The following is a 22794-nucleotide window of genomic DNA, read 5'->3' on the forward strand; positions in this document are numbered from 1 at the left end:
GCGACCGCCGCGGCGCGGCGCTAGTTTCTTATCCTCTTTCGGCGCGCGTTTTGAACCTACACTAAAAATGACCATAATTAACGCTGCCAGGATTAATTAGACATCACGTTGGAGCATTTACGGTGTCATTCCGTGGTTACAAGACATAGACCTACTTATTACAACATAAATGTCACAAACGAGAAATCGGCTGTCAGGGGCCCTTTAAGTCTCTGTGCGGTTCTGTACAAAAGTTATGGTCTTTTTCGTAACTGCACTAAAACAAAAAATGAAGTGTTCAAAAAAATTAGTTCTTGCTTTTCAGGTGTTCTTCATGCATGAATTCTCTTAACTTATGAATAAACCTATATTTTCTAATGAAACTTTCCATGCTTCCTTTTTTGGCATTAACCCTTTGAGACTTTTTGTACACAATTGTGTACATCACTTGTCTTTGCTAGTTGCGTCGACAAGTCACTAAGAAAGGGCAAGAAAAATTGAGGTTTGGATGAAATGGACCTCCTGCATAATAAATCTATCTTCATTTAACTTCATTTGGTAGAGTTGCATACGATTACTTTGCTGAAGGCACCACCACTTTCTCGACGAGTCGTTCGACGTGCAGCTTTATGCGAGCAACGTCAAAAGTACAATTTTTCTTTTGCTCGAAATTAACATAATCGAAAACAAGTTTGCACGATATTTCTAGTCGGAGATCTGATTCTATTTATGCAAAAACTGAACATGAGTGGCTCCAGGATAACCAGATATTTATTTACAATTTAATAACAAGCTTAAGTATAAAACACAAAATGTATAATGACAATATTTCGGTTGTAACAGAAGTGCCTTGTGACAATGTGCATGTTTGACGCATTTGCAAACAGTTCTTCACAGGTCGCGTCTGAAAGGTTTAAGCTGTGCAAGGAACCAGGATAACTGAAAAGCATGAGCAAGTTTTGATGTTAGAGGATTTTAATTGAAGTGCAACCACCCAAAAAGACAAGAGTTTAGCAGTGTGATGCCTTGTGTGTTAAGGTACCATGCAGGGCGGATAGACAGATACGGTCAAAGTGCCTATGGTTTGTCAAATGCTTCGTGCTAAAGAAATGCATATAATGTGCACTGAACAGGCATGAATTAAGCTTTGTATAAGCATATAACATAACTAAGGCCACCTTTCAAAAATATGAAGTTCACTCCACGTTCTAAAACAGAGGATGCAGGGGAAGCCTACACGAAAATCTTGAGTCTGCTGCCTTGTATTATGCACAAGGAGTGGAAAAAGGTAGGCTTGTGCAAATATTCGCACAAATACTATTACCGTATTCGAATTCGCTTCGAAACGAATTTAGATTTTTCTAATTTCAAAGTATTCGAAATGAACGAATAGACATATATAAACCACATGTAACCCCCTGTAAAGGTGGTTTCACTGCAGTGGAGGGGTGCTATACCATGAATACCCATATCCAGGGGAAATACAGCTGCGAAGCCCTACTTCAAGGTTAAATGAATAAATTACCCCCACATCGATTCATAATTTCTTAAGTTTAAAAGCTCGTTATACCGGCTTATATGCTCTAAATATAGTAAATTTTAAAATGTAACGTACTTTATAGGTTATCACTTGCTTTCTACTGAAAGTGAGATCCTGCTGCTATTCAAAGTTGCTTCCACCCCCGTGTCTTAATCCGAAATGTGCTCTGAACTCTCTTTATTATGCACCAACAAGGCGATTGTGGATAGTGACCACGCCTTGCTGAAAGCCTGTGGCCGTTTCAACTGTCCGCGAATGCCGTTTTTGTTAATTTGCGGTGCTTCGCGCTCAGCGGGCTCCGAGGATCATCCGAATTAACCGGGTTGAGGCCTAATATGACCGAATTGGGACCAAAGAACAGGTCCGAATTATCCAATTTTCCTAATTAACGAGTGTCAAATTAATGATCTTTTACTGTACTTGGAAGCACAAAGCAAACAAGATACACCAGAAAGGAGAACTAGACAGGACAAGCACACACTTAAAACTAAAGTTTATTTGTTTGTTGTTGTGCACACATGCGTTTCACTGGTGTTTTTGCCTATTTGTGTACGATAAAGCCTGGATGGTTTCTGGAAATAAACTTTAGTTTGAAGTGAGCGCTCATCTTGTGTGTTTCGTGCTTCTAAGTACCATCATAGATCCTTAAAACTCTCCCAAGTATCTGTTCTTTTTACGCATAACGTTGACACAACAAAGTCTGTGCTGAGGGACACCAGTTGCCGATATCTGTCATTAAGCTTCTGTCACGAAGATCCACCATTTGAACCTTTACAATGTTATGTGCGTTTTAAACTAAATTAAGCACAGCTTACTGTATCTCTCAGCAATGTCTCACTTTAAAAAAAGGGGAACATGGCTTTTAGACAATAGATGCTGCAATGTGGCCCGATACCAATGAGTTCAAGATCCGTTATTTTTTTTTTTTTAATTTCGAGAGTTTGCCCAATGGCATACATAGTTAAATATACTGGTCCCATAGCAACGGCGCGAGGAGCGTCTGTAGCAACGGCGCAGCGACGTCACGCCCCACGTGACTGCGCGCGCTCTGCCCTCCGCTCCGTGGCTGCGCGCGCCCCGCGCATTGCCTGTGGTGATGAAGGCCGGCGGCGAGACGCCGAACGAAAGCGTGCGAAGCGAGCCGAGCACCCCGAAGCCGATCTGGCGCGGGGACGCGCGATGCGTGAGCGAGCGCGGGCCCTCGAATTTGATCGGCCGGACGCGCGCTTCAAGCGAGACTTCCTGGACCGCAGCTTCGGATATAGCTGCGCGGTGTGCGATCGACTGTGGTTCGACAACAACCTGAGCCCCATCTCGGGCGTGCGCAACGCCGCCAACAAGTTGAACGCGTTGCGGGTTCTTTGGAACGAGTTCGGAAGACAGATCATCATCATCAGTAAAAGTGCTGCACTTAAAAACGGCCAGACCTCCGTGGGTCGGCTGGCGCGTGCTCTTTCGCTGCCGTCTCCTTCGCTCGGCTCTGCAGTTTAGTCGCGCGCGCCCCCTCATAGCATCACCCCGTGCTTCGCACTTCCTCATACTCCCCTTCGGGGAAATGCGGGTTTTTTTAATTTCGAGAGTTTGCCCAATGGCATACATAGTTAAATATACTGGTAGAGGCCGGCTTCCGCTATATACATCAACAATGCTCTATGGTGGGGCCCATAGAGCCACAAATCATAATCCGGTGGTCTTGTCGGATGCAAGGCCATTCTATGCATATGTAGTCTTTATTAGGGATGGGCGAATAGTAAGTTTGAGGTTCGAAGCGAATACAGTAGTGATTTGGTCTAATAATTTCCAATCGAACAGTTCGAATAGTACACATCACATGTTACGAAAAATTTGCATTTTTGTCGTGACCCAACTGCCTTGCACAATATTTTTAAGAATTGGAATTAGGCATGTGTGAATGTCACTTTTTCGGTTCGAAGTGAAATGACAGCAACTTTGAATGGTGCAAGTTACAACTGGAACAATATGTTACATTTTAAAAATTACTAAGCTTAGTGCATATAAGCCCGTACAACAGGCTTTTAAACTTGAAAAATAATTGGGGAGAAGGTAATATTGTTGCAAGCCATGATGTACAAGAAGGAATGCTCCATCGAGGTGATGAAGAAGAGGATCTGGATAGCGCTCGCGTTGTTGCAGCTCCGCCATTTTGGCTGAAGGACTGTGTGTACATTTTTCAATATATTTCTTTCTTCCTTTTGTATAGTCTCACCCCGCAACAATATATACATTTAACCTGAGAGTGGCAGCTGGCGAGCGCGGATTTCGCCTGGAGAGTAGTTTCATGGTACAGCACCCCCACGCTGCAGTGCAACCACCCTTACAGGGGGCTTATATGCGCTGAAATATACATGTGGTATTCATTCATTTTGAATAGTACTTCGAAATTTCTAATAATCTAAATTTGTGTCGAAGCGAATTTGAATACTACAATATTCGTTCAAATATTAGAAGTTCCTGAATATTCGCCCATCCCCAATCTTTATATTTTTTGCCAATGTATTCATTTTGATTTGTTTACATGCAGCGCGATCAAGGATGTTGCATTTTTGCTTAATAATCATGACACCATAGTGTGATTATTAATGGCAGCAGACTTCTGTGTATTAAAAATGTAGGCTTTGCACACCTCAAGCAGAGACCTAAATTTTCATTTTAGGCACATTAATGTCTGCAATAAGCATGGTATAACCTATATCGCTTTTTTAGTGCACAGGAGCATATAAGACGGAGACGAAAGGTGCAAACACAGCATGCATTGTGTGTTTATAGTTCCTTTTCATCCTGTGTTCTTCAGTGCACTAAAATGGCGATACGGATCTCTACATGCTGAAGCATAAACACTTTCACGATAATGTTTTAAAATTGTGACTTTATTTATGTATTGGCCGAGTGTAGCCAATTTTTATGGTAAACTGGCATATCATTTATATGCGAGGTCTAAAATGTAATGAATGCATCCTTGTGCAAGCATCGCTCTACATCACATCGCTGGACACACCCTCCTGCCCCACGAGCAAAAGGTAAAGTAGCGTGTTAATATACAGAACATTTATTTTGTGCCAGAAATGAAACATGATGTATGGAACTAGCTGACTGGTTGAGTTTCTTCTCACATCCTAGAAGAAATCTGATGCACTGGGACGCTTTTTGCGGAACAAATGACTATCATTAGATTCAAAGACATCAGATGCCCTGACACGCTTCTTTGCAGACGAAACAGGTGTACTGGATGGCAGGGAGAGCCGTGCCTTCAGAACACCCTGAGCAGGCTTCTTGGACGCGTCGAATGGAATCTCGGGGCTGTTCTTCAGCATCTCGAAGTACTCCCTTGGATCTATGGGAAAACAAGAACACAATGTAAATGCAAAGCAGAAATTAGAAAGTTCTACGCTTAGCACAGAGGCAACTTGATTACGGATCCCTAGACTTAGCGATGAGCTGCCTTTTACCACTTAGGTGCAGGCATTGCTACACTCCAATATTGCATTTCAGGGACCATGGCACCAAAATTTTTTAATGTTAAATAATGCACTGCATGTAAAACCGTACGTGTCCCACACAAGCCTAGCAAAATTCGAACACATTTAATGTGGTAGGAAATTCATATTTGATTCAAACTTTCTTATAACACAGTTAAACCACGTCGTCGTATGACGGTGGAGAGAAAAGTTCTTTCACTTTATGAAGTGCCGGATCTATCCATTGCTGGCTTTAAACATTCTAACCGGATTGCCTTTTTCTGATGCGATGCCGAGCGCTTTCACGCGCAGCATCATCGTCGAAATAGTGTGGACGTCGCTCTGTGTCTGTTAGGTGCTGCAGAAGTAAGTCTTTTATTTTCGGGGAACATGCTGTGCTAGCCTCGGAAAGGGGACCTCTGTGCATTTGTTTTTCTGAGTGCACCTTCTTGGGAGCTACATTGTGGCACACATATTTCATCAATTTGGAACTTCCAAGCAGCCAGTCAGGTGTTTTGAAAAAAAGATGCTTCATAATTCTCGCAGTGCACAACAGATAACACTACAGACCTCAAAAATCAAGGGTGTGGCTAATACAAGGGCAATTCTTAGATATATTTCTGGGGGCGATGACGATTCGTACTTTTGATGGCGGAACTTCGGGCAATCCAAGGGGTCCACAATGCCGCGTGCAGGTACTCCCTGCCTGTTCCAACGTGGGAGCAGCCCGCAGGGGGGTCGGGGTAAAACCCGGTTCTTCTCCCTCGGTGTACAATAAAGTTATCTATCTTTTTGGGGGTGATCTTTTAACAAAGTTCTGGGTTTGGCCATTGCACAAATATATACGGTTCTCGAAGCAATGGAATTCAATTTCTCAAAGGCCATAATTATGTGTATACCGCAAGCACCGAGAGTTTTGTACTGCAAAAGCCTGAAATAAGTCGGGGGCTTGTTCCGCATGGTTTTGTACTCGCACGTGCGCTTCGGCAGTCCCAACCAAAGATAGTTTAGGTAACTACTCCAGAGCAAAATTTCCACTTAAAATGCACAACGAGAGCCAAGTCCTTTCTTTTTTTCCTATATGTATAATAATAATGGCTCTTATACCATCAGTTACAGTTGGACAGTTGTGCCAAAGCCACTTAGCGATATAAGTAATCCATTTGTGGTCACAACAATGTCTATTAAAGGAGTACTGACAAGTTTTTTAACTATACTTCGTCAGCATTAAACAAATGTCCAGGGCCTCAGCACTATAGAAAAAGCCTGTTTCGCCACAAGGGAAGCGCTGAATGCAATAGCAACAAATTAGAATGTTATACGAAGAAAGGCTAGCAGCTCGCTCCTTTAACTTGAGACCTGGTGTAACTCAACAAAACACTGGCATAACGAAACACGGCCTGCAGCGAGTGGAGCAACCTTCATGCTGTCTATGGCATCAACATAAACTTTGCGGTGGGAACACAACACGTACAAAGATATGAGCCATGTACTGAGTCCCTGTAAAATATGGCGCGCGCAACCACGCATGGCCATTCAAAGGGCACAGTTTCTGCCGCAGCCACGCAGCCCTACCATCTGGCAACCCCTCCATGCGCCTTTCGTGCTATGGAGACAGCTAGCACGTTTCCCCTCTGCTTGGGCCACAATTGTCGGCAGTCCTTGTATGCTTTCACTCGAATATAGAGCATACGATACACAGGCGATATTGTCTATTTGAACCTTATACGAAAAATCACAGTAACGGAGAAAATGCGTCTGGAGTGTCCATATAAATGCTGTCGCAATAAAAAGTACTTACGGGCAACAGGGAAGCAGTAGAAGTACTTACGAGCAACAGGGCACCCTGTATAATTAAGTATACTAGTTTTTCTGCAGCCAGTTTTGGTTTCATTTTTGGAGGTTATACTGTATCGTGTTGTCACAGCCGAGAAGGCGATCGTGTGCGCGCCGATGACATAAGTCGCTGACATCGTACTAAGTTTCAAATTGGATGCAGTCACGACGACAGGCTGTGCCTACCGCTCTTCACAGCAGAGAAGGGTAGGAAGGCCGAGCGAGAGGCCCAAACCAGTCAAAGCGGCCAAGAAATGGTTGTTCTATCCCCCATAACTTCCACGTTACAGCATCTTTTTGTAAAGTTCTAGCGGCAGCACGTTCAGTTCTTCAGATCACACAAGTGCTCAGTTATCTCTTCATTACAAATACTGGACCCTGGGGTTGTTTACTGGCCTTTTAATGTGAGCTGAACACAAAAAAAGAGGAAAGCAAGTCACGTGTCTCTTGACAACAATAATATCACTGTCAATGACAACTATTAAAATGCTACGATAATGAGAGATGCTCACCTTGTGCTTTGTTTTTGGACAACGCGAAGATCACCCTCTTTTCTTCCTGAGGGGTTGAAGACAGCATTGCAGGTGGTGTTGAAAATATTGTGAACTGCAAGCAGTGTTTAGGCATCAATGTCTGCAGCAAAATGAACAAGCAATTTGGCACCGCAATTGTCTCTCTTTATGATGAGTGTAATGCAGCATTGGGTGTGACTGTATACTGGGCACTGAGAAAACCAATTTTTCTCAAATCAGAAAAATACTCCTTCACAATACCAAAATCACCATGCTTGCAGCAAGATGTGCAGTAAACGAGAAAACACGCAAGAAGACAATGTGGGTGGCAACGCCACCTTCAAATTCCCACAACATAGGGCCTACGTAGTTCCCTATCTGCAGAAATGGAGTACACTGTCCTCTGAGGGTAACAGAGACTTAACCTACCAAGTTTCAGGAAATTTCATTGAGCCAATGAGGCCTAAATACGAAAAATACACTTTGAAATCCGTGACGTCACACTCCGAGATTTCAGCTCAAAATTTTCACTTTACTGTGCCTTTAAATGAGTCACATATTTAAGAGTTTTGCTTAATGAATTCTGTTGTGTCAAAACTCCTAGCACAAAAATAATTGCATTATGTTCTCAGCCTAGCAGCACACATGTTAATTCAGCAACTTAGCAACAGAATGAGCATGAATTAAAAAACATTCCTACTAAATGTAGTGCCTTTCCTCGAATTGGTGAGGAAACTTATGGATAAATGCTTCTTGCTCTTTTTTTTAGGAGCAAGATTGTTCCAAGGGCTATGAAGATTGGGATGGTATAGAGCTCTTCTTTACTTGGCAACTGTGAAACCAGTTCAACTCATGAACTATTGCTTTCTTGCTCCAGTCGGGTGTTTTAAGTATGAGTTCAGAGGCACAGCTCTATAATGAAAGCAGGTGCTCTACCTGAAAATTGTTTGGTTGTGGCAAGCTGGCCTTGGAATTCAAGATTGGTGACACACATTAAAACACTAAATTTGACTATTGTTGGGCACAAGGGGGTACACGAGCTGCAAGTTGCTAGCACTCTATCTTCACAATGACAATGCTTCGCCTGTACCATACGATGCGCTCTCTCCAGACCTTAACATAACTCAAGAAGACAATGGGGGCAATAGGACAAGTTGGCGGTAAACTAGAAGGCACACATGGGCGTCCGGAGGGGGGTGCAAGGGGGGGCAGCTGCCCCCCCCCCCTGGAATTTAGGATAATAATTCTCTATGCAGTAGCAGTAAGCTACACCGCTTGATTAGCACGCTCCAGTCCCGCATATCCGCGTGAAACATCATTCAGGATTACCAGCCAACTTTGCACGTTACATACTGCTATGGACTAATCTTGCCGGTCATGTCACGACAATGAAACAAAAGCTACCTATGCTGTATGCCCCCCTCCCCTTCCCCCACCCTCTGCTGATGCACCCCCCTGGAAAAAGTTCTGCGGACGCCCTTGAAGGCACAAGTAAAGGTGCTGTGTCGAGATAGTTGAATCCACAGGCTATAACAAACACGTTAATTCTGTAAGAAGCAGCCATATCAGTAACCCATTACACTAGTACTTGCTGCTAAAATAAATTAGTAAAATGCAATGAGTGGGACCTGGTTGCAGTAAGCACCATCTTTATAACAGAAATAAGTAAATACCACTTTTTATCCCACTACAGTTCTCGCATATTTTTTTAGACGCTCCCAACCCCAGTCTACAGGTGCTAAAAACAATGTACAGTCGTGATCATAAGTTTGGAGACCACGTGATCACGTGGCAGTGTGCATGCGCGCGCCGTCTAACGACTCGTTGCCTGCTGTCGAGAGCCTCGGAGTGCGCATGCGCGGCCATTCTATCTCGCTGGCCTGCTTCCTCGCTTGCTGCACGCCGGCTCGCTGGCCAATTATTGGAATTAGCGATCACTGCCGCCAATGCTGACGGCAGTAAAAGCTCGTTAATTCGACACCCGTTAATTCGGAAATTCGGATAATTCGGACAGCTCTATTGGTCCCTGCCAAAGTGCATGTTAATCTATGGGACCAAACCTTCGTTAATTCGTCAGAATTGGGCTCCGCACCGCTTAATTCAGACAAATTCTGACGGCTGCCGCTACACAAATGTGTGGTAAAGCAGCGCTGGCACCACTGGGGCGAAACCGAAACTTGAGTGACATCACCATCGTCATCAACTAGTGGGGGCGATCGCGGCGTCACCGAACGTCGGCGTCTTCTTTCTTCGCTCCACTGCGCCTCCAACACCATTTTCCCTTGTGTTGTGTCGGCACCGTCTCTTCTTGCGGAGTTCTTGTTTTTTCCCGTTGTGACCGTGTTTACATGTGAGGCCCGAGCATGCGGCAGTAGCCGACGGTGGCATCGACGAGGTGTCAGCCGAGTCCACCGACGGTGACTGCCCGACCTTCGATGCTGTCCTTCCCACAGATATGACCCTTCAGGACTACATCGCGATTGATGATTGTGTCGCCACGACTGGTCTCCTGCCCGATCAAGAAATTATTAATGATGTCGCGACCTCATCCCACCTCACGGGAAGTCTCGGAGGCGCTTTTGATATTAGAGGGCGTTTGCCTGAGCACTTCCGACAGTTTGCGTGCTGTTGGCCATTTGAAAAAGTTAAGAAAAATTGTAATGTAAGCCGGAATCTGCGTGAAAACGCAGACGACCATTACAAAATACTTCAGCAAATAAAGGTATGCTTCTACAATTTGATTTTAATGTTGTTTTTCCTGTTCATTCGTTAATTTGGCATTCGGTTAATTCGGACATTTTTTCCGGTCCCGTGAAATCCGAATTAACGAGCTTTTACTGTACCACTTTTTATCCCACTACAGTTCTCGCATATTTTTTTAGACGCTCCCAACCCCAGTCTCAGGTGCTAAAAACAATGTACAGTCGCGATCATAAGTTTGGAGACCACGTGATCACGTGGCAGTGTGCATGCGCGCGCCGTCTAACAACTCGTTGCCTGCTGTCGAGAGCCTCGGAGTGCGCATGCGCGGCCATTCTATCTCGCTGGCCTGCTTCCTCGCTTGCTGCACGCCGGCTCGCTGGCCAATTATCGGAATTAGCGATCGCTGCTGCCAATGCTGACGGCAGAGCAGCCACGGCGCCACAGCGCACACTCGATCGGCTGTTTCGCGTTAAATGGAAGTGTCTCCTACCAACGGAGGTTGAGGCGTCTGCCCAGCAGGCAACATTTTGCCATGCTTCTTCAAGGGAGTGCTTTATATATGTTGTTATATGGGCTCCCCGAGATCTGTTTGTTGCCCGCCAAGATCTGTTTAACAGATCGCAGATATGGTGTTGTGGTAGGCCCTCGACAAGTAACTCTACTATTCGCTTTCTTTCCTCGAATGGCACTCGTGGCGGCACGCTTGTGGAAGACGAACCAGCAATACGCGAAATTTATTGTATACCTTTCGCTGTGTGTGACTTTTCAAAGAGAGTTTTTCGCCAATAGGGAGAGGCGATGACACGGTGAAAATACGTGAGCATGTTTGAGCGAACGGCTACTGCTTTTTCGAATGCAACATTCTGCCAGCGATAGCAATCTGTGCCTGGAACGTTTCAATTTTATGTAGTTCGGAAACAGCACCGAGATTGGACGAAGGAGTTCAAGGCTGCCGCGCCACTGCTTCATGATAAAGTACTGCTGGTGGCGGCAGCCCCATATTCCGATAATCGGCCCGCGCGCCGGCATGCGGAAGGCGAGCAAGCAGGCCAGCGAGATAGAATGGCTGCGCATGCGCACTACGAGGCTCTCGAGAGCAGGCAACGAGCTGTTAGACGGCGCGCACATGCACACTGCCACGTAATCGCATGGTCTTCAAATTTATGATCGTGACTGTACATTGTCCAATTGAATGTTTCCCAGGGCTGTGATCAAGTACCTTATTATCACACCAAACTAAGACAGAAGGAACATTACCTTGTTATATACGTAGAGAGCCGAGTGAAATTCTACTTCAGACAATGGACATAAAAGAGAGAGAATAAACAAATGGAATTGCTAAAATACCTTAGCTCCTTTAGCTTTCGTTTCAGTGAAGCACTTGCGAAAGGCTGGTGCCGCTGGATTGCTGGCTTTAGGTGTGCGCGGCAGCTTTTCGACTGAAGCACTGTCACTAGATTCCTTCGTTTCTGTGCCATTTTGCAATGCTGACACGGTCGACGTGAACCCTTTGCCCATTAGCCGCTGACCTTGAAGTGATGCTCCTGCTCCAGCGTTATTCTGTACAGCCAACGGAGGCAACTTGGCTGCTTTGAGGTTCTTGCTCAGCGGCGAAACCGGTACCTTTGTCACACTTGTGCCGCTTTTCCCTGGTGAGCGAGGTTTCGTCAACACCTCCGTATTACCTTGTGAAGGTGACTTCGCTTGCCCGATCACTCCTCCGTTAGCTTGAGATGTCTGACGAAGTGCTTTTGCGCTGTCTCCTTCAACCTTATTCTTCGGGCTCTTAGATGGTGTACCAGGTAAAATTTCAGTTCCAGCAACAACGTGATGTTTCACTGGCACCATAGACGCGACATCTTCTACCCGTGGCAGAGACAACCGGGATGACTCTGTAGAGTCTGTTGCTTTGCCAGTTCGGGTAACGAGACTCGTGGATGCGACTGGCATGGTTGCCTTCTTAGCTTCACTGGCTTTCGCTGGAAGTGGTGTTACGTGAAAGCCCTTGGCAAGTGCAGCGAGCCTTCGCTCCTTCTTTTCCTTTCTCGCTTGCCGCCGCCTCAGTACTTTCTCCATTTTTCTTTGCTGCTCTGCTGTGCCACCCACGGTGCCGGTCGGTTTTTCTTCGCATAGTGACTCCTTCTGCGCTGCCTTCCCCAGCGTTAGCTGGTCAGCCTTCTTTGAAGTGAAGGCAGCGTTCTTTGCTCTGGCAACCGGAACAGCTTTCCTCACTAAAGTAGAACCTTTCTGAGGCTCTCCATCATTGGCTTTTGTGTCACTGTCGAACAAATTCAACTTCGCTCCATCCTGCACTGTCCCATCTGCATTGGCTAAACTACTGTTAGGCTTCCTTGGCTTCAGTTTTCGCTGTTTCTTTTTGGGAGGCAGACTGCTCTCGGCTCCTTTGGAAGCGCATTCAGTGCTCCTCCCTTTCTCAGCATTTCTAGGAAGCCCTGCACTGCGCTTCCGCTTTCTGCCTGCAATTCTTACATTGTGCGAATCGTTATCATCAGAATCACATGTGTCGGTATCTTCATCAGAGTCTGCTACTCTGGCTTTTCTTTTAAGGTGCTTCTCTTTTGGTCGCTTTTTATTTCGCCCCGTTTTTTTCCCTAACCCTTTGTCGTCTTCAGAGTCGCCACTGTCATTAAAAATGTACTCGTATGCGCCACTGGAGCTGTCAAAGCCGAACTTGGGTTTTCGCTTCTTCCGCTCCTTTTTAAGCTTGAGCACTTCGTCGCGGTCCTCCTCAAGCTCTTCCTCGAGCTCTTCCTCAAGCTTGCTGGCGGCGGCGTCAATGTCGTCCTCTGTGATGGGCTCCTCAATAGTCTCCTCCACTGGAGGCCTAACGAGGCCTTCCTTGAGAACTGCACGGAATCTAAAAAGGACAATGTGCATTAGGAGGCATACAGAAATGCAGCTGAACAAAACATGCAGGCAAGGACAGTTTACAGATTGAAGAAAAAAAAGTATCAATGAAAGAAATAAAACACTAATCAAACTGTTCCACAAGCAAAAAAGAAGATGGAAAAGAATGACAAATTTATAGAGAAGTCAGTGTACCAAGAATTACATCCACTGTGATATCAACATTTAAATGTCGAGTTAAAATGTGCATTTAGAGCTCAGTTTCTCATGTGACTGACTGCATTCATTCCTCTAATCTCAGCTGCGCTGATAAAGAGACATAAACCGTGTCATGGCTTTTTTAAAACAGAAACTGTCAAAAATGTTCCATTGTTTTCTAGTATAGCTAATAGCATGTCAGCAAAAAGAATGTTCAGATCAATGCTACGAGATCACAGGTCAAAAACACACTCACTTCTTCACCATTCTGGTGATCAGGCTACGGTTGAACGGTTTCAGATTGGCTTCCTTGAGCATATCGAAAAGCCTGTCAGCAATGATGCTGTAGTCAAACTGCAAAAATAAAATCCAAGCAGTATTAAAAGGAAGCTTGATAACACAGAAACGAAAACGTTCCAAGAAGGAAAAAATCTATTCACTGGGTTACTAATCTTCTCAGTGTATACTTTTCAATGCGGTCAAATTTCCTTTGGTTCACCAAGAAATGCTTCACAATTAAAATGCAACTCACGGGAATTGCAGGAAGGTCCTGGCAGGTCTCTCCTTTCTCAAGCACCCTGCCGTGCTCATCGTACATGTCCTCTTCCTCCTCCTCCTCTTCTTCTGCCGAGTCATCGTCCCCTGTTGTGCCATTGCAGCCTCTGATCTTCACGGTGCTGGGATCCACACCCAGCTCAGCAGCTTCCCGGTCCAAGTCTAACAGCAGGAAGAAGATGTTCTTCCGCACCGCATCCAGGAGTGTTCGACTGCGAGTGTGACAGGTACAATAAAAAAAAAGGCTGGCATCTACAGTGCGCAACAGACAGTTTTAAATGCGGAGCATTTCTTAGTCGCACCTGCGGCGTCGGCGGCGCCGTCCACACCCCCACTGCGCATGCTCGGCTCGTCTCGTGCCGGCAGCTAGTCTCTCCTCTCCCTCCCTCCTCTCCGTCCCTCCCTCCTCTGCCTCGAACGCGGGCGGTGTGTAAATAAGCGGCGGAGCACGCGTTCGGAATTCAGTCAAGGGCGTCTTTACTTGGCTTTCGCTTGACTTGACGCTTTGCTTGACTCGAGTAGATGCGATGGAAGCAACAGTACCTTCAATCAGTGCCCCACCACTCGTTGAAGGCAACGTTACCCCACCCTCACCGTCGTCGGCGTCAACAACAGCAAGCAACGCAGAAGACAAGGCTGCGAAGAGACGGGCATACGACGCTGAACGCAAACATTTGAAGCGAGCTGTGGACCCGGAACTTCGTGCACGCTGGAGCCGTTCAAGTCGTCGTTGGCGCGCGCATCGTGTAACAATTAAGCATTCCCAAACCATACCCAATTACGCAACATTCACGCGATGCCCCCACCACTCTGCGATGCATTTACTCGAGTCCCCCCAGTGGGAAGATGCGGGCGACAGTTTTTCAGCAGCTAAGAGATCACGCTGTGAAACAAGGGGTGGCAGATATTCCCAATGGTAGCTCTAATACCATAAGAGTGCAATGTGAAGAAGACATCCTTGTGCCATGGTGCTATGCTACACCACGGGAGCAAGTTAACAAGTTAACCTTTGCCAAGCAGTACTGCCAGACACTATAATCATGTGTTACAGTTGCGATCACACACAGCAGTAAAAGCACTGCAGGGCACAGGTGATACAGTAGACTATCATTAAACAGAACCTGAATGGACCAGCAAAAAATTTTTCGTTTAAGAGCAGTTTCATTTACTGAGAGATGAGCAGGGGTGCAGAATACCAGTATGAAACCAATCTTTCTAGAAGCACTTGTTCCATTTAAAGGGGAACTCTGGGGATTTTTCAATACTCACCGATTTCAATTAAACTTTCAACATATATGTTCTCTTTGGTACCCTCATGATATGTGCCAAAATACACAACTGTAAGTCATTTAGTTTTTAGAAAACGAATTTTAAAATTGGTAGCCGATTCCGGAATCACGTGTGTTAAAGCACGTGTTTGCACCTGTGTATGTGCACCTGTGTATGTGACGTAACGTGCCTACTCTTTTCCAACCCCACCTCGCCCAGCAGACGGTTGCAGCGCGTGCTTTCTTCAGCGAGGCAGCAATGACGCGAGCAAAGTTCGGCTTTGTTAGCTGCATAGCCGGGATTCGATCCTGCCACCTTCGGGTCAGCAGTCGAGTACATAACCACTAGACCACCATGGCGGGTAGAAGAAAGGTGTTGTCCAATGTCTCACAACTTGCAAAAAGAAAAACACTATGACAAAAACCAGCTCTAGCTCAACTTACTCATTTGAGTGCATCAATATGTCAAAGAAAGGTTGGAGGAATAATGTGGCTTGCTCAGGAGTCAACTGGAACAGAGAAAACCCAGTTTTCATTTCACATGGAATATAATGTCGCTGTGTGAAGAGTGAAGTTGCAAGTATTAAATTCAATGCACCATGGCAATAAAAGAAGACGAGGCTAAATGGGATACAATGACTGTTCTTATAAGAAGTCATAAGTCAGTATCTAAATAAATAAAAATAAAGCTTGAAAATTATTTCGGGAGCTTTTGTGCATGCTTTCAACTAAGGCCCACTTCTGGCATTGTACCTTCATTTTTAAACATTGCTCACGTTGCAAATGCAAGTTTTTACAGAACACAAAGTGACTACATCACTGCACATTAAAGGACCCCTGACACCAAAATTGAAACCTCGAGATTTTTGTGTTGTTTGCCTTTCCTGTATACGGGGGCACATCTGACCGATTATTAGTGACGAGCGTTGCCTTTAAGATATCTTAATTTGGTTTTAAAGTAAGCGTGAGTGCTCACTTGAGTTGGCTGCACCTTGCGACATCCTGGTATGACGTAGATAGAGGCCCCGTGTGACGTTCCACGAGTAAAGCAAGTACTGTGGACGTCACAGAAGGTTTGCGGGGCGCACGTGCACAATACGACAACTGGCACCCGGCGAGGCCATTTGTTCCGCACCCCTCTGGCTCTGTTGTCGGGCTGCTCTCGAGGTAGTTTTCGTGAGGGGACAAGCGCTTAACAGGTTTAACCCATACCGAGGCACCCACATACTTTCAATCTCTACCGCGCGCGGGGCCCCGATTTGAAAACCGCGCTGTCAACGTCACCACAGCTTGAGTGCACGTGGTCTTTGACGCTCCCCCGCATGGGGCGCCAGTTCCTTGTGGTTTTTAGGCGGGCGTTTTGAAGTGATGCTGAAATGGTCACAATTAACTACGCTAGAATTAGTTGTACGATACGCTAGAGCATCTACGATTTAATTTAGAGATTACCAGACACAAAGCTACAAATTACAGCAAAAAAGTCACCAACAAAAATTTCGCTGTCAGGGGTCCTTTAACACAAATCACAAGGATTAAGATAAATTAACATTATAGAAAAGAGGGAACTACAGTTTAAACTGTAGTGATGGAGTGAGGTGAGGTGGCAAAATAAAATGCGCACTATGTCATAAACCATTTTGTGCGGTATTTGGTGAAGCAAACATTAGCAGGATTGAGTGAGCACAGTCCTTTCAAGAAGTGGGAGTCAGTACAGTCACTGCATGATCTTGCCGATTCCCTAGGGAGTGCGTTATCGCCTGGAAAAGCTGTCACATGCTTTTATTTACTTTCCCCAAGGTGTCGAATAGCCACAGCCACAGACATGCCAATGCAATCATTAAGCATCTTAGTGCTTATACTATAAGACCTCATAAATCAGACTTGATGGGAACATGATGTAGGTATGCAAAAATTGTCAAGCACACTTACGTACCACTGTCACACAGGCAAACTTAAGTGCACTTTGAGTGAGTGCGCAAGTGCACAGAGTGTACATTCGGCGACACGCTGCCACATGGGAAGGAGTGTACTTTGAAAATTACGGTAATGGTGATTCCCAAGTCAGCAGCACAACATATATTCGTTATTTTAGGCACTGTTTCTGAAGTAATATTCAATAGTAGTTATAAACAACAATCTGAATAAAGTTTAGGTACAAACGCAGCACATGGGGCCTTGCCACCAGCCATTGAGCATATTTTATTATGCTCACGGGGATAAAAACAGAGCAGGTCGCTTAGATAGTGCAATATTCCATTCATAATTGTCAGATATCAAAGATTTTTGCAGCACGAGTTGTGAGGCAATCAATCCAAAAGAAAGGTCACTCTATGAATAGATAGGAAGGTGCTTCAGGGATTTTTTTAAAAGACAAAACTAGAAAAAGTTTCTCACCTCTCCTCCGTGCATTCTAGCAAGTTCTTGAAGGAAAACATCAACGACGTGCAACCTCAGGCCAAGTGGGATTTCTTGGCTGTTAGGGCACAGGGCAGTTGACTGAAGCATGTCGCAGAAAGCCGTGATGTTTTCATTGCTCCATGCATCTCCATAGGAGAATGCAACACCCTGACGGAAGCATCGCCTAACTAGCTGTAAGTGAATGGAATAAGCAGCACAACATGAGAGCTTTGACCCTTGTAGGAGATGATTAACAGGGGGTGGATACATACACCAGTAAGCTATTAATTCAATAGCTCCAAAGTAATGCAGCTGTTGAAAGTGGCACTAAGAAAAAAAGATTTCTCTTTAGTGTTCCTTTAAAGATGCACACATTAGCACTCTCCAGTCTCTTCGTGTGTGTCGCATTTTCTTTTCTTTCATGTGCTGCACTGTTTCAAGCTGCATTCACAGCAAATGTTCTCATTTTGAATTCAATCTCCACTGTGCTCTGTGTTTGCTTGCTTATGCAAGAGGACGATATGAAACCCATGAATGGGCACTTAAGAGCTGCACTCTAAAAAGTCCCACTGAAGTGCTATCACTGAGACTTTGTAGTGACAGCTCTAAATCGTGTTCTGGTGGCGATGTATACAACCACTTGATCCCCCAAATCACACCAGATGAGCATGCTAAAGGGTTGTGACAAAACTGTAGGCAGAAGTTTTATGCACTCAGACCGGCTGCAGTGTAAAGTGAGAGTGTGCCATAATAGCAACATTTGATATTTATGTGAAGTAGTCTGCTGTGCATGGCACAGTGTTGCTGTTCGATGTCCGAAATTACACCGTTTGGGCATGCAATGAGGTTGTGCCACATCTGTCGGCCACAATTTTTCGCACTCGTAAGAACACTTTTCTAACATCAGCAAGTGACGAAGCCAAACGTGCTGTCACATAGTTTACAGCTGTCACTTGTATAGAATTGCACAACCAAGCAACAGGCTCGAGCTACAGTGATCTTAATCGCACAAAAAATCACTTGTACAAGTTTGTACTTCAAGCTTCATTTAGCTATATATATATCGACGTCACTGAAAGCTCCGTGTTGGAGCACCAGCATGTGCGGACACGACGTTTCCGATGCCACATTTTGATAACATTAATGTTATCAAAATATCACATGGAGATCTTTTTCATTATTTACGCGGACACTTTCCTGCGATTTTTCACATATACGCAACCTGTTTGTCATCAAAGCTGCCATCATGGAGTCCCAGTTCTTTTCAGAAGCTGCGTCCATGACGTCATGTGCAAGCCATCTATATTGTTGTAACGCGGGCACTCTCAGTCTCGACTGGCTCCTTTCCGTATCTTGCACCAATGAGCCAATAGCGATAAACAAAAACGACCTCGATTGGGCTCGATCGCTATTGGAATTGCACCATGTGACACCTGTACAATACTGGTGAAACTGCACTTTTGATCCTGATCGAGGTCTAATTTCTCATTTGGCTCTTTTTGCAGCTTCCGGAAACAAGCCAATCATGATCAACAGATTCGACCCATATTAGGCCCCGTCAAGATGGAAAGTGATTATGTGACACCAGCACTGGATGAACTTGAGAACAACTGTTACGTTGCAAGCAACAGTTGCATCAAGCACACTGGCTTTGTAAGCTCGTTGGATCGACACCTGTTGTGACAACATAAGTGAAATCTCTGTGTGACTGTCATTGTACATCTCACGCACAGGGAGATCTGGTAGTAACACATTGACATAGAAAAAACAAGAGGCCTGTGTGGAACACTCAGCAGAGTCACTGTGAAAGCTGGTGCATCAGCCTTTCTAGAGCCTGTGGTAAACTCTCTTGGGGTGACTATTGCAAGTACAGTTGCAAGGCACCCCCACTATGCCTTAAGTCACCATAATTTTGCAAAGTATGGAAGTTCCCAACATGGCATTACTCATCATTCTGAGAAGCGAAGTACCCGTTACATATACGTAAGGCATTATGTGCATTTTTTTTATACTTTCCCTGATCACGACGAATTATGGCTGAGCCCTTTGTAACGGGTGGGAAGCTTTAAACCACCCACTCGTTATGTGATAAGCACTGTGTGATGCCTGGTTCTTATTTTAATCTTCTACCATGATACACTGCACCTGTTAACTCCTTGCCCGGCATCACGCCTGCAAAGGGTCTTTTTGGAAAGGAGTTTCAAGCACCGGCTTGGCTCCGTGGTAGGATACTCGACTGCCACGCAGAGGGCCTGTGTTCGAATCATCCTGCTTTTTTTTTTTTTTCTCACTGTGCTCGACAGCGGTTACGGCCACCGGCGGCGGTGGACAACTATACCACCAGAATCAGTTGTTGCGATCTCATAACAGCTTTCGCTGCAAAACACTACGTAACGAAAACGTGTTTGTCATCACAGGATCAGTGATCAGACCGAAATAACGATATGATCGGTAACATGTCATTTCGCTGTGGCTTACCATCATGAACTTCTCCAGGCGAAACCTGTCAATCGCAAACCATTCGCGGGCCATGGTCTTGAAGAACGCATCCATGAACATCAAAGACTGGTCCCGTCGGGCGAAGCACTGTACCAGGCCAGCTATGCTGTTCGCCAGCTCTTGCTGTGAACGTCATAAAACGGCAATATCAGACATCGGAAGATTCATCCGTTCCTAAACATGAAGATCAAACTCTTGTGTGTTGAATTACCTGAACAAACGGTTTGTCGGACATCCACATGCAGAAGAAGAGGCCCTTCCAAAGCTTCATCAGTGCCTCTTCGGTGAATTCTGAAGAGGCGAAGCAGAAGCATTATCACCCAACTTACCACCGGAGACGATGAAAGTGACTAGGCTATCCGAGAACATTTTACAGAGAGAACTATGTGACGTCTTATTACCCATGCCTTGGCGTCCAGACTTCGCGCGTATCCATCTTGTCAGCTTTCGCAGTGCCCGGTCTCTAGTAACTTTCTCGTTCGCTGCCAAATGATGAGCGAAATGAACTTCCTGAGACACCGGCATTTCGCGAATCTACATTAAGAGCGTCAAGATATGTCACGAAAGATGTCATGCGCTAGTATACACTGACTCTCACAGCCATCGCCATGTGCGCAACGTGCGGGCAAAAACCGATGACCATGGCGATGACTCCTAACACGCAAATAGGTACTAGTCACACATCTTAAAGGCCATACTTTTGCGCACCGAAAGCATGCTAAAAGCCGTGCTTACGTCATGATCGATATGTTGTAGACATCACTTTTCGCAGGATACAAACATTATATTAACCACTTCCACCGCGTTACAACATTGGAGAGCTGCCATGACCCGGTTGCGGCTCCCAATGTGGTGATTGCCGTACAATACCTAGCCTTTGAGAGCTGTAACAAAAACTCGGGAAACATTAGCATAAAAATTCTCCCTCGCAATAAGATTTCTCTGCATCATCACTATCCTCACCTTTCAGATGCGATTCACGACAAAATTAAAAAACCAAATGAACATTTTTTTTTTTTTTTGTCGTTGAATGGTTGAGCAGGAAGTCAGTTGCACATGCGCGGCTGATTCGGCGGGTGGTTTGAACATGGTTTGGGTAGCGCCCTCCCACAACTGCATGCGATTCACCGCAGGCCCTCGGAATTCACAGAACTACACAGGAAATCATACGAGCGCAAAGAGTTCCCCAGCAAGTCTGACTCACTAGCACCCGCCTCCCCCGATACATCCTTACCCGCCTCAATATTTCGCCTCCGGTTACCGGTTACAGTGCAAGACCGCCATGACAATCCCACATGACGTTCGCTCCTACAACGCGTAGTTAGCTCTCTCTTGAAACACGTTCGCCCGACTCACGATCAAGGCCGATGCTACGAGCTAAATGTTTATCCAAAACATGGCATCGCCAGCCAGAGTCATCCACACAGTTACAGTTTGCACTCTTAATCATCGGACTCTCAGAAGTTGCCATGTCACAATAGGATGCCATTGTCGTCTCCACCCACAGATGCACTGACTCATAGGAGGTCTGTCAGAACTACATGCGCGGTCGAGTATGTAATACCAGGCCCCCCGAATCATGACCAACTCCTTTCCCATTATTGTGAAAATGTGAAAACTTCAGCGCGTATAATAGTACCGAGATTTTGGTATCATATATGTAAGCAAATACGTATCCATAGTTTGTAAACAGCTGCAAAGGAAACATGGACAAGCAGACACAGGACTAAAACTGATGGAGCTTCCAGACTTGTCTACTTGTCCGTGTTTTCTTTGCGCTGTGTTACCTATGGATGCAAAGCATTTTACATACACAGTTGAACCACAGAACACTGTTGAACCCTTTTACAAGAGACACTGATGTAAGAGACAAAACTGTTTACAAGAGCTGACGCCTGCTTATAAACCTGCTTATAAAAGACACTTAATATAAGGGACACTACTCCCAGGTGCGTGTCTCTTACAAAGGGGTTGAGCTGTATATATCTGACCAACCAGCTTTACTTGGACTTACGAAAAGAGTTAATTGCACAGCGTATGGCAGTGGTTCTCAGCCATGAATATTTCGGGGACCCCTTGTGGACCGGTGGTGAATCTGGTGATGAGGGGCCCCTTGCAGCGAGAGGAAAGGGGAAGGGATGCAGCATGAAATACGTGCATTTATTTCTTACTGGCAAAGAATGGTCAAATTGTGGTAGCTTCAAATGGTGAGTGAAGTAAACTAAAAGATGTCACCACAGAACACTACCATGCATGTGCGCGCGTTCAAAAAAAAAAAATGATGATCATGACGATGACCCTTGAACTGCCGCAGCTACAAATCTCGAAGGCTATGCTTCTGTGAGCTAAAAGTCGAGTCATCACGGAATTAATCATTTTCTCAAAATAACACAACTTTTAAAAGCATTTTGGTTTACAATTTGCCGTTTGCTGTACAAATGCATCGCCTTTAAAATGTGCGACGGAAACTCGGGAAATACGTGGGCATCAAGTCATCAAGTTTCTCAACATCATCATCTACTTTCACACCGTCACACGTGATTTACTTTTACTTTCCAACTTGTTGCAGGTGTTTCATGAGGTGGTTTCCCAGTGACTTCCTTCGTGATGAACTGTTTGCAGTCTTTGCAGTGTTGTGGGATCTAAAGACCGACAACATGTCCATCGTTTGGAGCTGCTTCTTCGCTAAGTTACTTGTGATTGTACCTCTGCTGTGCTCATTTAGTGATGTCGGCAGCAGCGACCCATATTACCCTGCGTTCTGCAATACGAGCATCGTCTCTCTGCAAACGGATTGCTCTTTCATGGTAAACATCTTCTTCATTACCCGCGCGCCTATGACGAGAAGCCGTGTAATCAGTTTGAAGACAAGCACACGTTCGTAATAATAAAAACTGTGTGCTGTTATCTCCCCGTCTTCGGGTTCGTACTTTCTCACGCAATCGAGTACTCCGAACACGGAA

At 45.3% G+C, this 22794-nt stretch overlaps 2 protein-coding genes across 7 annotated transcripts in view; one reads left to right on the forward strand and one right to left on the reverse strand.

The window, feature by feature from the left end:
• Positions 1 to 4567: 4567 nt before the first annotated feature.
• Positions 4568 to 20482, reverse strand: LOC119394013 (ribosomal RNA processing protein 1 homolog B). The gene is made up of 10 exons (XM_037661220.2): positions 20233 to 20482; positions 20043 to 20122; positions 19811 to 19954; positions 17330 to 17524; positions 15380 to 15444; positions 13645 to 13879; positions 13369 to 13466; positions 11394 to 12924; positions 7344 to 7437; positions 4568 to 4871 (listed from the first exon to the last, which is right to left on the reverse strand). The coding sequence occupies exons 1-10, from the start codon at positions 20354 to 20356 to the stop codon at positions 4654 to 4656; spliced, it is 2784 nt and encodes a 927-aa protein (XP_037517148.1). The 5' UTR covers positions 20357 to 20482; the 3' UTR covers positions 4568 to 4653.
• Positions 20483 to 22373: 1891 nt separating this feature from the next.
• The window catches only part of LOC119394014 (uncharacterized), a 56635-nt gene continuing 56214 nt past the window's right edge, over positions 22374 to 22794 (forward strand). For all 6 annotated transcript variants that reach the window (XM_049415585.1, XM_049415586.1, XM_049415583.1 and 3 more), the window contains exon 1: positions 22374 to 22638. In XM_049415585.1, the coding sequence (XP_049271542.1) occupies positions 22408 to 22638 (231 nt within the window). In that variant the 5' untranslated portion in view covers positions 22374 to 22407. The remainder of the gene's footprint in view (positions 22639 to 22794) is intronic.

This window comes from Rhipicephalus sanguineus, chromosome 5, assembly GCF_013339695.2.
Source record: "Rhipicephalus sanguineus isolate Rsan-2018 chromosome 5, BIME_Rsan_1.4, whole genome shotgun sequence".
Lineage (NCBI taxonomy): Eukaryota > Metazoa > Arthropoda > Arachnida > Ixodida > Ixodidae > Rhipicephalus > Rhipicephalus sanguineus.

Excerpts from the sequence above, each read along its gene's own strand:
- LOC119394013 (XM_037661220.2), bottom strand. The coding sequence starts at position 20,356 with ATGCCGGTGTCTCAGGAAGTTCATTTCGCTCATCATTTGGCAGCGAAC. Across the intron at positions 19,955-20,042 it reads CCGACAAACCGTTTGTTCAG|CAAGAGCTGGCGAACAGCAT; the intron begins GTAATTCAACAC and ends TGACGTTCACAG. Across the intron at positions 17,525-19,810 it reads GCCTGGAGAAGTTCATGATG|CTAGTTAGGCGATGCTTCCG; the intron begins GTAAGCCACAGC and ends ATTCACTTACAG.